The 15533-nt window shown below is 42.7% G+C and overlaps 1 protein-coding gene across 4 annotated transcripts in view; it reads left to right on the top strand.

The window, feature by feature from the left end:
• Positions 1–15533, top strand: part of herc4 (HECT and RLD domain containing E3 ubiquitin protein ligase 4) — a 124184-nt gene that overhangs the window by 69355 nt on the left and 39296 nt on the right. For all 4 annotated transcript variants that reach the window (XM_068002623.1, XM_068002624.1, XM_068002626.1 and 1 more), the window contains 4 exons: positions 7108–7297; positions 7949–8121; positions 8275–8394; positions 14550–14648. In XM_068002623.1, coding sequence (XP_067858724.1) covers positions 7108–7297; positions 7949–8121; positions 8275–8394; positions 14550–14648 — 582 coding nt within the window. The remainder of the gene's footprint in view (positions 1–7107; positions 7298–7948; positions 8122–8274; positions 8395–14549; positions 14649–15533) is intronic.

The following is a 15533-nucleotide window of genomic DNA, read 5'->3' as shown; positions in this document are numbered from 1 at the left end:
GAAGTAACTCACACAAACAAATTAAAATGCAAGAAAATAGGAGGAAATTAGAAAAATGAAGAAAAAAGCCTGTAAATGTGGGCAGTCTGAAGTGAAAAAGGAAATGAGGGCTGCACAGTGGGTCTGCCATTCCTGATAATAGAGAGAAAAAGCACCGCCACTTTCACCCACCCCACCAGCATTGTATTCTGATGAAGGGTTTGCGCCCAGAATTGTAGGCCACCTCCCCTCTCCTCGGTCATTGATAAATCCACCCTGCATCACCAGCACCTGTTCATTTAAAGAAAATAGAGCATTTAGTGTTGGATAAACTATATTTAACAGATTTAGGGACCCATGGGTCAGTGATACATTGACATGTTCGTTGATATTTGATAGTGCACTAAGACTACAAGTAAGCCATGTACGTCCATATACTCATAAGAACATAAGAAATAGGAGCAGGAGTAGGCCAATCGGCCCCTCGAGCCTGCTCCGCCATTCAATAAGATCGTGGCTGATCTGATCCTAACCTCAAATCTAAATTCATGTCCAATTTCTTGCCCGCTCCCCGTAACCCCTAATTCCCTTTACTTCTAGGAAACTGTCTATTTCTGTTTTAAATTTATTTAATGATGTAGCTTCCACAGCTTCCTGGGGCAGCAAATTCCACAGACCTACCCTCTGAGTGAAGAAGTTTCTCCTCATCTCAGTTTTGAAAGAGCAGCCCCTTATTCTAAGATTATGCCCCCTAGTTCTAGTTTCACCCATCCTTGGGAACATCCTTACCACATCCACCCGATCAAGCCCCTTCACAATCTTATATGTTTCAATAAGATCGCCTCTCATTCTTCTGAACTCCAATGAGTAGAGTCCCAATCGACTCAACCTCTCCTCAGATGTCCACCCCCTCATCCCTGGGATTGACCGAGTGAACCTTCTTTGTACTGCCTCGAGAGCAAGTATGTCTTTTCTTAAGTATGGACACCAAAACTGTATGCAGTATTCCAGGTGCGGTCTCACCAATACCTTATATAACTGCAGCAATACCTCCCTGTTTTTATATTCTATCCCCCTAGCAATAAACGCCAACATTCCATTGGCCTTCTTGATCACCTGCATACTAACTTTTTGATTTTCTTGCACTAGGATCCCCAGATCCCTTTGTACTGCAGTACTTTCCAGTTTCTCGCCATTAAGATAATAACTTGCTCTCTGATTTTTCCTGCCAAAGTGCATAACCTCACATTTTCCAATATTGTATTGCATCTGCCAAATCTCCACCCACTCACCCAGCCTGTCTATATCCCCTTGTAGGTTTTTTATGTCCTCCTCACTCTCTACTTTCCCTCCCATCTTTGTATCATCTGCAAACTTTGATATGTTACACTCGGTCCCCTCCTCCAAATCGTTAATATAGATTGTAAAGAGTTGGGGACCCAGCACCGACCCCTGCGGAACACCACTGGCTACTGGTTGCCAGTCGAGAATGAACCATTTATCCCAACTCTCTGCTTCCTGTTAGATAGCCAATCCTCCACCCATGCCAGAATATTACCCCCAATCCAGTGATTCTTTATCTTGAGCAATAATCTTTTATGTGGCACCTGTCGAATGCCTTCTGGAAGTCTAAATACACTACATCCACTGGTTCCCCTTTATCCACCCTGTACGTTATGTCCTCAAAGATCTCAAGCAAATTTGTCAGACATGACTTCCCCTTCATAAAGCCATGCTGACTTTGTCCTATTAAATTATGTTTATCCAAATGTTCCACTACTGTCTCCTTAATAATAGACTCCAAAATTTTACCCACCACAGATGTTAGGCTAACTGGTCTATAATTTCCAGCCTACTCAAGTAAAGGGCACATCACGGACATACAAATAATACCTCATGTCAGTTTGTAGTGCTGGGACTCAACTTGTGTTACAAATCACTCATATTTATAATTAGCAAACAAACATAGCAGAACTGAGTTGTGTTACATCTGCTTTAGTAACTCCCTCTCAACTCCTGTCTTTGCCTCCCTTGTTCTAACCTTATCTGTACCAGATGGTCCCAGTTCCCTTATCTCAAGGCCTTTGTAGACTTTTTTTTATATGATCTCGATAAACTCATTGTATTTTTCCATTACCCCTAAACTAGTTTGTCCCATATTAACCGTGGCACATATCCCCTCTCCCTCTAATTGCTCTCACAGCAATTCTCGAGGCATTCACTCATAATGCTTTCTGCTCATGTCAAGTTATCCTAAATTAGCCATTTTCTAGGTACACCTCCTAACATATAGCTATAGGTCTGAAGTTACCAAAGTTGTTATTCATACCAGAGGGCTGCAGAGTGCCCAGGAGAATGCTGAGATTCTATTCCTAAAGCTTACATTATGCCTGGTTGGAACAGCATACAAGGGTTGAGAGTAGGAGAGTAGAATTTAAGTAGCAAGCCACAGGGAGGTCAGGGTCACACTTCTGGACAGAATGGAAGTATTCAGCAAACAGTCACCTAATCTGCACTTGGTCTGCCTAGTGTAGAGGAATGCACCATGAGTAGCAAACAGTATACCAGATTGGTGGAAATACAAGTAACTTGTTGTCTCGCATGGAAGGAATGTACATGGCTCTGCACAATGGTGTGTGAGGAAGTAAATGGACAGATGTTGTATTTTTCTGCTTCAAGAACCAATTGTGGCATTACACAAGGATGTATGAAAAGAAAAATGAAAAAAGTTCAACAGGCCCGTCAGTGCTTAACCTGATTTATCAGACGCCTGCACCTCGTGCACCACCTCACCAACCGGCAGTAACGCTAACTCCTGGGGAGGTAAAAAAACCTGTTGCAATTTTAGGAAAGAAACTGAGACATTCTTCCCTAAAAGGCAATTAAGTAGGCTCCAGAAACATGGTTACCCAAGATTCATCACTAGAAGTACCTTGAGGACATTCTCCCCTCTTTCCCCCCCATCCATCCATCCATAATATATTTTTAAAATCCTGAGGAGGAGGGAGGTTCCATTCTTATCTATCCATTCGTAGCCAGAGAATCACTTGCAAGGCTTCTCTTCCCATTCTTGTGCCATTACCTCTGGAGTCCCCTAAGAATCTATCCTTGGCACCCCTCCCATTTCTCATCTACATGCTGCCCCTCGGCGACACAATCTGAAAGCACGATGTCAGATTCCACATGTATGCCGACGACACCCAGCTCTACCTCACCACCACCTCTCTCGACCCCTCCACTGCCTCTGATTTGCCACGCTGCTTGTCCGACATCATGCTGGATGAGCAGAAATTTTCTCCAACTAAATATTGGGAAGACCAAAGCCATTATTATCAGACCCCACCACAACGTCCCCAGCCATCGACTCCATCCCTCTCCCTGGCCACTGTCTGAGGCTGAACCAGACTGTTCATAACTATCTTTCATGCTCCATAAACTTGAGCTCATCCCAAATTCTGCTGCCTGTATCCTAATTCGCACCAAATCCGATTCACCCATCAACCCCGTACTCACTGACCTCCATTGGCTCCCAGTCTAGCAATGTCTCGATTTAAAAAAAAAAATTCTCATCGTTGTTTTAAAATCCCTCCATGGCCTCGCCCCTCACTATCTCTGTAACCTCCTCCAGCCCTACAACCTTCCGAGATCTTTGTGGTTCTCCAATTCTGGCCTCTTGCGCAGCCCCAATTTTAATGGCCTTCAGCTGTGAAGGCCCTAAGCTCCAGAATATCCTCCCTAAACCTCTCTGTCTCTCTATCTCTCTCTCAGGTTTTAAGGGAGCGTCTTAAAACCTATCTCTTTGACCAAACTTTTGGTCACCTGTCCTAATATTTCCTTGTGTAGCTTGGTGTCAAATTTTGTTGGATAGTGCTCCTGTGAAGCACCTTGGGATGTTTTACTACGTTAAAGGAGATATAAAAATGCAAGTAGTAGTTGTTGAGAAGGGACAGAAGAGGAGGAGGTAGAAGGAAAGTAAAGAGATAGAAGAGGGAGGAGGGAAACGACCTCAGCACCTCCCAGTGGAGAGGGGCTGGACCATGCCATCAAACTGCCTCAGTGGGGGCGGAAATGGGTGGGGTGGGGGGGGTGGTGTTGAGCCGGCATACTCTAAGCAGGAGGTTGGATGGCAGTGCAGGTTGGATAGCTCTCTGACTGGAGGGTAGATGAGAAGCCCAATATCTCAGAGCAGGAGAGGGCCTAACAAATTCATTGTGTGGAGAGGGTTTGGGGTTCAGTTTATAAGGGCTGCCTGACAATTGCTCAGTTACAACATTGTCCAAGCTGTCTTGCAGTAGGTATAGTGGGGGGCAGAGGTCTGAAGCAGTTTCCTATGGGGAGGCAAAATTTTCTAAACTGCCCCAGGAACATGTTTAGTGATGGACATGGGATGCAGACCAATATTGCCCTGCTGGCCCTAGGACCAGTGAAATATAAGATATAGATAGATCTATAATCTCTTGTACACCTGAACCTGATTGGCATTAGCTGTCACAGGTGTCAAATTAATTTTCCTGTTTTTGATGGGTTACTTGAAGGGAAGGCGGTGAGTGAGTGGAACGAAGAGATTATCTGATGTGAAGTACGGAAAATTTAATGGGGCAGTGTCCCTAATAGACTGTTAAGACTGGGACTTTATTCCCTGGAGAGTAGGAGGTTAAGGGGTGATCTTATAGAAGTCTATAAAATAATGAGGGGCATAGATAAGGTCGATAGTCAAAATCTTTTCCCAAAGGTAGGGGAGTCTATAACGAGGGGGCACAGATTTAAGGTGAGAGGGGAGAGATACAAAAGGATCCAGAGGGGCAATTTTTTCACTCAAAGGGTGGTGAGTGTCTGGAACGAGCTGCCAGAGGCAGTAGTAGAGGCGGGTACAATTTTGTCTTTTAAAAAGCATTTGGACAGTTACATGGGGAAGATGGGTATCGAGGGATATGGGCCAAGTGCAGGCAATTGGGACTAGCTTAGTGGTATAAACTGGGCGACATGGACATGTTGGGCCGAAGGGCCTGTTTCCATGTTGTAACTTCTATGATTCTATGATTACACTACGTGTATTCTATAGGCTACCAACTAGTGAGAAGGATATAGAGGAGCAAATTTGTAGGGAAATTATAGTGAGCTGCAAAAGCCATAGAGTAGTGATAACTGGAGACATCAACTATTCTAATATAGGCTGGGATAACAATAATATAAGGTTGCACAGAGGGGGCGGAATTTTTGAAATGTGATCAGGATAGCTTTCGTGACCAGTACGTTTCGGGCCCAACGAGGAAGAAGGCATTGCTGGACTTGATTCTAAGGAATGAGGTGGGCCAAGTGGAGCAAGTACAAGAGAGTATTAAGGGAGCTGCGATCATAGTATCATAAGGTTTAGAATAGCTATGGAAAAGGACAAAGTAAAAATGCTCAATTGGAGGAGGGCCAATTTCAATGGGATGAGAACAGATCGGACCCAGGTAAATTGGAATCAAAGATTGGCAAGCAAAACTGTAATTCAACAGTGGGCAGCCTTTAAAGAGGAGATGGTTCAGGTACAGTCTAGGCACATTCCCATGAGGCAGAAAGATAGGACAACTAAAGCCAGAGCTCCCTGGATGACCAGAGATAGTGAGTAAGATGAAACGGAAAAAAGGGGCGTGTGACAGATGTCAGGTTGATAACACAAGTGAGAACCAGGCAGAATATAGAAAGTTCAGAGGGAAAGTGAAAAAGGGAATAAAGATGGCAAAGAGAGAGTATGAGAATAGACTGGCGGCCAACATAAAAGGGAGTCCAAAAGTATTCTACAGGTATGTAAATAGTAAACGGGTTGTAAGAGGAGGGGTGGGGCCAATTAGGGACCATAAAGGAGATCTTCTTATGGACAGAGGGGATGGCTGAGGTACTAAATGAGTACTTTGCATCTGTCTTTACTAAGGAAGAAGATGCTGCCAGAGTCTCAGTAAAGGAAGATATAGTTGAGATACTGAATGGGCTAAAAATGTAAGGAATCTTACAACACCAGGTTATAGTCCAACAGTTTTATTTGAAAATCACAAGCTTTCGGAGGCTTTCTCCTTCGTCAGGTGATGAAGGAGAAAGCCTCCGAAAGCTTGAGATTTTCAAATAAAACTGTTGGACTATAACCTGGTGCTGTAAGATTCCTTACATTTGTACACCCCAGTCCATCACCGGCATCTCCACATCAGGGCTAAAAATTGATAGAGGTACTTGAAAGGCTAGCTGTACTTAAAGTAGATAAGTCACCTGGTCCAGATGGGATGCATCCTAGGTTGCTGAGGGAAGTAAGGGTGAAAATTGCGGAGGTACTGGCCATAATCTTCCAAACATCCGTAGATACGGGGGTGGTGCCAGAGGACTGGAGAATTGCAAATGTTACCCCCTTGTTGAAAAAAGGGTGTAAGGATAAACCCAGCAACTATAGGCCAGTCAGTTTAACCTCAGTGGTGGGGAAACATTTACAAACGATAATCTGGGACAGAATTAACAGTCATTTGGATACGGTTGAATTGATTAGGGAAAATCAGCATGGATTTGTTAAAGACAAATCATGTTTAACTAACTTAATAGAGTTTTTTGATGAGGTAACAGAGAGGGTAGATGAGGACAATGTAGTTGATGTGTATATGGACTTTCAAAAGATGTTTGCTAAAGTGCCGCATGGTAGTCTTATCATCAAGGTTGCGGCCCTGGAATAAAGGGGGCAGTAGCAACGTGGATACAGAATTGGCTAAGGGACAAGAAATAGAGAGTAGTGGTGAACGGTTGATTTTCGGACTGGAGGGAGGTGTACAGTGGTGTTCCCCAGGGGCCAGTGCTGGGACCACTGCTTTTCTTGATATATGTTCTAAGAATTGCTGTTCCAGTTTAATGGAACAAAAGCATTATGTTAAACATTAATTGTCATTGGTCACAATAAATGTTTCCAGTGTCTTGGACTTCTCTGTTCAGTTATACACTTACTCAAACTTTGCATGAACATTCCTCTTGTTGATGTAACTCATATCTGTAAACTTTTAACTTGAGGAATTAAAATACAGATTTAGAATTGGGTCCTTGAGTTCTAGCAGTAGGTAGAGATCAATGCTGCTTCTGATTATTAACCAATATCTCTTGGTTTGTCTCTAGGTAGCAGCTAGTATGGAGAAAAATTTGATCCCAAGACTGTCCAATTCCCCCCCTGATATAGAGGCCTTGAGGATCTATGTTACTCTTCCAGAGTGCCCTCCCATGAACGATGTCAACAACTATGTAACGCTAGCCATTCCATTTGGAATGGCTATTGTGAGGCTTGAAAAAATGCCACTGAAAGTACTCGGTAAATATATTTTGTAAAATTATTACCACTTGAAAAAATAATAATTAATTAAAAATCTGGAGCGAGAATTACTTTGACATTTGTTGTGGAAATAGTTACTTAAACTTTATTTCAATCCCTTAAGTAAAGGGCTCTAGTTTGACAATTGATCATGTTTAAATGTGGATGTGACTTCTAATCAGCAAGAATTTGTACTAGTGTGACACCGTAATTGACTTTCATTTATGTTAGATTCTATTTTTTTAAAATAACGAATAAATGGCTGTATATGTAAAGAATTAACTGAAAATATGCTGATTTGAGAATTCCAAAGCCCTTATCTCTCAAATGTTATTTTGAAACAGCTGTGTTCTAAAACCCAGTGATATGGAGCTCTCAGCACTCTGTTCACTAGTTCTTCTCTACTCCTTCATTGCAGCACATTTCTGATGTCACTTTGTGTATTCAAGACTACATAATATTGGTTACAGCCTATTATTTAAAATATAGGTTGGGATTTTAGCATTTCTATTGCACCCTTTTAAAACTGACGTAAAAGGCAACTTGAAAATCAGTACTTTTGAAATTAAACTTAAATAACTAATAGCGTAGTACATGTTTTATTTCGATGTATTGCAAAGTCATTTACACATCCTGAATCATTAACCATAGAAAACTGGTGGAGTGCGCTTGAATCTGCGTTCTTTCAGAAGGTTGTGGAACTTTATAAGGATGTTGTAGTATATCTTCTGAAACTAACCAAGGTTGTAATGGCTCACTCTGAGCGAAGGACATGGAATAATTTTCTGAAAACTGCCCTGGAGGTATTGGCAATTCTGCATAGGGTGAGTCCACAGCAAACTGCATACACAAATTCTTGACATTTGATATTGTGATATTAGATTCTGGTCTGTGTACAGTTGCGGTTGTCTAAACTCATTTTAAAATCAATGTTCTTTGAAATCCAATTTCTGAATGGTTACGATTTGTTAATGCAGGTAAATGAGAAAGCTGGGCAGATAATTCAGTATGACAAATTCTACATTCATGAAGTACAAGACCTGATAGACATCAGGAATGATTATGTAAACTGGATTCAACACCAAGTATATGGAGTTGTAAGTAAAACTTTCTTATGTCTATATTTAATGAACTCTGAATACTTACACTTCATTGGACTTTCTCTTGTTTACAACTTTTGATAGTTTTCATGTATGTTTTTGCTGGAGGGATAAATCTGTGGTCCTGCACTTCCAGAGAGGAGCCATGCTGATAGGAAGCATGGGACACAGGTGGGACTACCAAATCATGGAATTACCTCTTATATTTACGTGGGACCTGTAATTAAAAAATCTAATTGAAAGCGCAATAATGCAAAAAAAGTAAACAGTTCAATATTATAACTTAAAATTGCATATTTACAAGCTTAATAAATGAAAAATGCTTGGCTATAATCTAATACAGAAACATGAAGCTGCCCTCCTGATGGCTAAGTTGGATAAAGCGTGTAACTGAGGCAAGAAGATCCAGAAAGTTCCAGGTTTAATTCAGTAGCACTACAGTTGGTCTCTGTGCTCCTAGGCTAGTGAGAAGAAAATCAGCTAAGTTCTCCTGACTGCTAGATAGTGCCCCCACATCCTTTACTGCAAAGTGTGTATGTAGTTGCTGGGTGATGACAGTATTGAGTACAGCTGCAGTGTACTTTGTAGTTGAATAGCATGGCAACACTAGATTGGCTCGGCACACCAATAAAAAATGACTATCTGGGTGAGTTATTGAAGGTTGGCTTCTGCCTGCAGAACTGTAATCCAGTGATCTATACCTTCAGAGAGCTGGAAAAGAGAGGGGACAAAATTGCCTTTAAAAGAAAATCTAAAAGTCATGTTCACTTCGGTTTTTTTATATAGGTGGCACGTGGGGAGCTTTTTTTTTCATAAACATTGAATGAATCATTGTCATCAGCTTACATTTATATAGTGGTGGTCCTGTGCTGGAAGATATCTCCGAACACTTCCCAATAAGGAGAGTTATCTCTACTACTCTAGACCTGCTTAACTGTTCCCTTGCCTCTGCCTTTGTCTCCCTTGTCCCTCTTGGTACAGCCCCCATCTTCATTCCCTCAAATCAGAGGGCCGTACTTGCCGCAGTTTGGCAGGGGGGGGTCATGGTGTGCTTAAGTCGCACCTTGACAGTATGGGACAGACTTGGTGGACCAGCTGATCTTTTCCTGTCCATGTATTTTGTTTGTTTATAAGTTTGGTTGTCCGTTGCCAGATCTGACTCAAATACATGCCCTTCAGCCAAAGCCACCTACTCCTCCAAGATTATCCTGGATGGCAAGGGCAACCTAAGATGCCATTTCTTCAAGCTTAATTGCTTCAAATTCCTTTCCCGCTCCTCTCCCAACAATGTGTGCAAAGAACTTACGGATTTCCTCGTCTTCAAGATTGAGACCATCTGAATCTTCCGCTACATCTTATCCTCCTCCCACCCTCACCACCTGCTCCCAAAATCCATGCAGTTTTCCATTCCGCACTATCCCTGATCCCTTTACACTCTGCGGTTTCTTCTCCCATCTCCCCTATGGTGTTGTCCGTGCTCCAGTCAGTGGTTCCGTTCGCATCTCTCTGAATGCAGCCAGCTCATCTTCAGCAATGGCTTCTCTTCCTACACCTGCACTGTCATCTCTATAGTTTTCCCCCCTCCCCACCCCGGCCATGGTTCTTTTCCTTGGCTCCCTCCTTTTCCTCATCTTTATGCTGACCCTTGGCGACATCATCTACAGGCACAAGGTCAGCTTCATTGTGTGTGCTGACGATACTCTCATCACTTCTTTTGATACCATAACCACCTCCATGCTGACTGTCTAATATTGTCATGGATTAGCCTGGTGTTGTCCAATCGAAATTGGTGACTAGCCACATATGTAGCTGCAGTGACTCGTTTTAGCCAAATGCACTCATTTTAATAGAAAACGCTTTACATATGTTCACACAATGAATGTAAATATTCTTCATGTGTATATTTACCTAACAAACATCTGTCACCATTCAGTAAACAAGGAAGTAAAGCATTCAAAACGATCAAAAAATGCTCATGCAGTCTGCTTTTCGTCTTACCATTTTACCAATAAATGCTGAAAAAGATTAAAGTGCATATGCTGATGCCGTGGGAATACAAGTATTGAGATCACGTGCCCAATGACTTTGTTTATTAATCATTTTTATGTACCAATTAGAAATGCAATTAGCCTCATCGGGTTCCCAATTAGCCACATGTGGCTAGTGGGTAATGTATTGGACAACACTGGATTAGCCACAACCATAGATAGGGAAGACCAAAACCTTTGTTTTCGGCTCTCACCATAAACTCCGATCCCTAACCGTTGCTTCCACCCCATTTTCCGGCCATTCACTCGAGTTGGAAAAGACCACATGAAATCTTGTCGTGCTGTTCAATGTTGAACTGAACTTCAAACCCCACATCCTATCTGGCACCAACAATTTCCACCTTTGCAACATTGCTTGCCTCTATCCCTATCTCCCCTTTGCTGCTGGAACACTTGTGTTTTTGTCACCTCTGGACTCGATTTATTCCATTGTGTTTTTTGCTGACCTCCCATTCTCTACAAATTTCAACTTGCCCAACATTTAGCCACCTATTCTGCACTAAGCCTTGCTCATCCATCTCCTCACTAGCTCCCTGTCCTCTAATACATTAATGTCATCTTCAGATTCCTGCATGATTCTGTCCAACCCTATTCCTGCAACCACCTTCTCTCTCTTTCCTCCTCCTCCCTCCCCTCCCAACCCCCATTTCATACCTGCCGGTCCACCGACTCTAGCCTTTTGTCCATTTTCTAGACATCGCCCCCACCCCCCAGCTCAATCTTCTGCCCCACCATTGGTGTCAGAACCTTCAACTGCCTCGGCCCTACTCTCTTGGACTGGCTCCCCCCCGCCACACACACACACACACACACACACACACACACACACACACACGGATGAACACAGTTTCTATTTCTGTTTCCATTTATATAGCACCTTAGGAAGGTTTTACATTAAAGACAAAGTAGTTTGTGATACAGTAAGCTTAGGAGAATGAAAGAAAGAACTTGCATTTATATAGTACTTTTTCATCATCTCAGGCCATCCCAAAGCGCTTCACAGCCAATGAAGTACTTTTGAAGTGTGGTCACTGTTAATAAAGTAGGGAAACACAATAGTCAATATGCGCACAGCAAGGTCCCACAAACAAGAACGAGTTAAATGACCAGAAATTTGTATTCGGGGGATGTTGGTTGACGGATGAATGTTGACCAGGGCGCACTCCTACTCTTCAAATAATGCTATGGGATCTTTTACATTCACCTGAATGGGTTTAATATCTCATCCAAAAGATGGCATCTCCGCCACTGCAGTACTCCATTACCACCAAATACAACAATTTGGTCATTTATTTCATATGCATGTACATTCTTTTGAATCGTCAGGTGGGTTTCTGTTTCCTGGCTGCTTGGTTGCTCCATGATCTTTCCTGCTTCTGGCAGATTGCTGCTTTATACTCTTTCAGACAAAGCTTGGATGCGAGAATTTTCTTACCGTTTTAGATTTTGTCAGGTGAGCTGGCAGCTCAGTCAGGCAGTTCTAAATCCTGTGCTTACTAAGGCCTCTTTCAGCTACCATTGGTCCCAGGTGGCTTTCAGTTTAATCTTAGATTTTTTTATGGTTAAGTTACTTCCTTCCTTTCATTATTTTTAAAGCTCGTGTAGACTTGCTTTTACCAAATCGTTTTTTTTTTCCTCTTCCATAGTTCCTGAGGTGAGTTTTTTTTCCTACTGTATGTTGTCCTGCCACACTCTGCTCCACAGGTGTAATTCCTTTGGAATGTTTTGACTACTTACCTTAACAAGTATCATAATATTTTCAATATATTATAAAGTGAGGGAACTAAGCATTAGGGAATTTACAATTTCAGGCTCCCAGTATTCTCTTATTTGTGTGCCACTTGCCTTAAAATCTATCCATTAGGAGGATAAGTAAGAGAAGAATGAGGCAAGGCTTTTTTTTTAAAAAAAAAAGGGGAAGAGCAACAACTAAACAGATTAGACAAAAAAAAAATTGAGAGCGGAGGTTGAATGTATAACCAAGAATTGTAGAAAGAATAGCAAGCGAGAAACGTCAGCTTCGATGACAAAAGCTAAGGGTGAAATGAAAGGATATTATAAGCCTGGGACAGAGGAGAAGAACAAACTTGCATTTACATAATGCCTTTTGCATCCTCATGATGTCCCAAAGAACTTCACAGCCAAATAATTACTTTTGAAGAAATTTAGAATGGCCTTGCCTCTAAATCAAGGCTGATAATGCAGTTCGGAGGGAGTGCTGCACTGTCGAAGGTGCCGATTTTTAGATGAAATGTTAAACTGAGGCTGTCTGCCCTCTCATGGATGTAAACGATCCCATGGCACTATTTCGAAGAAGAGCAGGGAAGTTCTTCCCACAGCCCAAGAACCACTCGGCTCCAGACCTCATTACAGCCTTGGTCCAAACATGGACAAAAGAGCTGAATTCCAGATGGGAGGTGAGACTGACTGCCCTTGACATCAAGGCAGCATTTGACCGAGTGTGGCACCAAGGAGCCCTAGTAAAATTGAAGTCAATGGGAATCGGGGGGAAAACTCTCCAGTGGCTGGAGTCATACCTAGCGCAAAGGAAGATGGTAGTGGTTGTTGGAGGCCAGTCATCTCAACCCCAGGACATTGCTGCAGGAGTTCCTCAGGGCAGTGTCCGAGGCCCAACCATCTTCAGCTGCTTCATCACTGACCTTCCCTCCATCATAAGGTCAGAAATCGGGATGTTCTCTGATGATTGCACAGTGTTCAGTTCCATTCGCAACCCCTCAGATAATTAAGCAGTCCGAGCCCGCATGCAGCAAGACCTGGACAACATCCAGGCTTGGGCTCATAAGTGGCAAGTAACATTCGCGCCAGATAAGTGCCAGGCAATGACCATCTCCAACAAGAGAGAGTCTAACCACCTCCCCTTGACGTTCAACGGCATTACCATCGCCGAATCCCCCACCATCAACATCCTGGGGGTCACCATTGACCAGAAACTTAACTGGACCAGCCATATAAATACTATGGCTACGAGAGCAGGTCAGAGGCTGGGTATTCTGCGGCGAGTGACTCACCTCCTGACTCCCCAAAGCCTTTCCACCATCTACAAGGCACAAGTTAGGAGTGTGATGGAATACTCTCCACTTGCTTGAATGAGTGCAGCTCCAACAACACTCAAGAAGCTCGACACCATCCAAGATAAAGCAGCCCGCTTGATTGGCACCCTATCCACCACCCTAAACATTCACTCCCTTCACCACCGGCGCACTGTGGCTGCAGTGTGTACCATCCACAGGATGCACTGCAGCAACTCGCCAAGGCTTCTTCGACAGCACCTCCCAAACCCGCGACCTCTACCACCTAGAAGGACAAGAGCAGCAGGCACATGGGAACAACACCACCTGCATGTTCCCCTCCAAGTCACACACCATCCCGACTTGGAAATATATCGCCGTTCATCGTCGCTGAGTCAAAATCCTGGAACTGCCTTCCTAACAGCACTGTGGGAGAACCTTCACCACACGGACTGCAGCGGTTCAAGAAGGCGGCTCACCACCACCTTCTCAAGGGCAATTAGGGATGGGCAATAAATGCCGGCCTCACCAGCGACGCCCACATCCCATGAACGAATAAAAAAAAATATTTATTCTGCAATCAACAATACTAAAACAGATTGACTGGTCATTATCGCATTGCTGTTTGTGGGACCTTGCTGTGTGCAAATTGGCTGCCGTGTTTGCTGCATTACAACAGTGACTACACTTCAAAAGTAGTTCATTGGCTGTAAAGTGCTTTGGAACATCCTGAGGTTGTGAAAGGCGCTATATAAATGCAAGTTCTTACTTTTCATTATTTGGATTTGTAAATTCATATGGGCGAACACTAATTCTTCTTTCTCCTCTTGACTGTGATTTTGCTGCCTTCCTGTCAATGTTTTAGGACCTCAGTGAGCACGTGTCGAGCTTGGCACTTTCTGCCTGTCACCCGTATTTGTATTGTGCATCTATTTAAATGTTTTGTTCTGAAATCTACCTTTTGGACTCCAGTCCAACTTGTGCTGAATGTGTGACTAGTTACTTTAAAATTTAAAATGGGAAATGTCTTCACTCCATGTGATGCAAGCTTAATTTTTTTTTCAATTATTTTTAGATGCCGGATATGCCAATTACAATTTGTACTTATCCATTTGTATTTGATGCCCAAGCAAAAACAACACTCTTACAGACAGATGCCATCTTACAAATGCAGGTGAGAACATTCTCTTTTAATCTGGCACAGTCCATTAAAATGTAGATAATTGTTATGTAACAGTTCAGAAATAAAATGATTAATGCCTCATTTGATGTCTTCCTATTTAGTATTGTGCTATTCAGTTTAATTAGGCTTGTGTGACATGAATGGCTTGTCTTTAAATAAAATGAAGGCAACAAATTTTAAGGGACCTTTATTTTTAGGGCGGTTTCATTTGATGTAAATGTTGAATTTTTATGTAAAAGGATGCTGCAAATTTAAAATATCAAGTGACTGTTTCACTGGTACCATCTTAAGAACTGGCCTGGTTTATAAAACATCTGTACCATCTATCAGCCTGTGCCAATTCCTGGTTTTAAAATGTTTGACTGTTAGGGACCCTTCCCAGCAGGTGATCACCTTCATTTGCACATCTTTTCAATGTGTGAATCTTGCTTTAGACTCCATTAAAGGGCTTAATGCGTTGGAAAGTTATTCTAGCTCCGACCCCTTAGTTCTAGACTCTCCAGCGTGGGGAAACAGCCTCTCAGCATCTACCCTGTCAAGCTCCCTCAGAATCTTGTATGTTTCAATCACCCCTCATTCTTCTAAATTCCAGAGAGTATAGGCCCATTCTACTCAATCTCTCCTCATAGGACAACCCTCTCATCCCAGGAATCAATCTAGTGAACCTTTGTTGCACCACCTCTAAGGCAAGTATACCCTTCCTTAGGTAAGGAGACCAAAACTGTACACAGTATTCCAGTTGTCTCACCAAAGCCCCGCATAATTGCGGCAAGACTTCCTTACTCTTGTACTCCAACCCCCTTGCAATGAAGGCCAACGTACCATTTGCCTTCCTAATTGCTTGCTATACCTGAATGTTAACTTCCTGTGTTTCAT

Source organism: Heptranchias perlo, chromosome 21 (assembly GCF_035084215.1).
Source record: "Heptranchias perlo isolate sHepPer1 chromosome 21, sHepPer1.hap1, whole genome shotgun sequence".
Lineage (NCBI taxonomy): Eukaryota > Metazoa > Chordata > Chondrichthyes > Hexanchiformes > Hexanchidae > Heptranchias > Heptranchias perlo.
The sequence above is the reverse complement of the archived record's forward strand: the minus strand, read 5'-3'. Positions and strand labels throughout refer to the sequence as shown.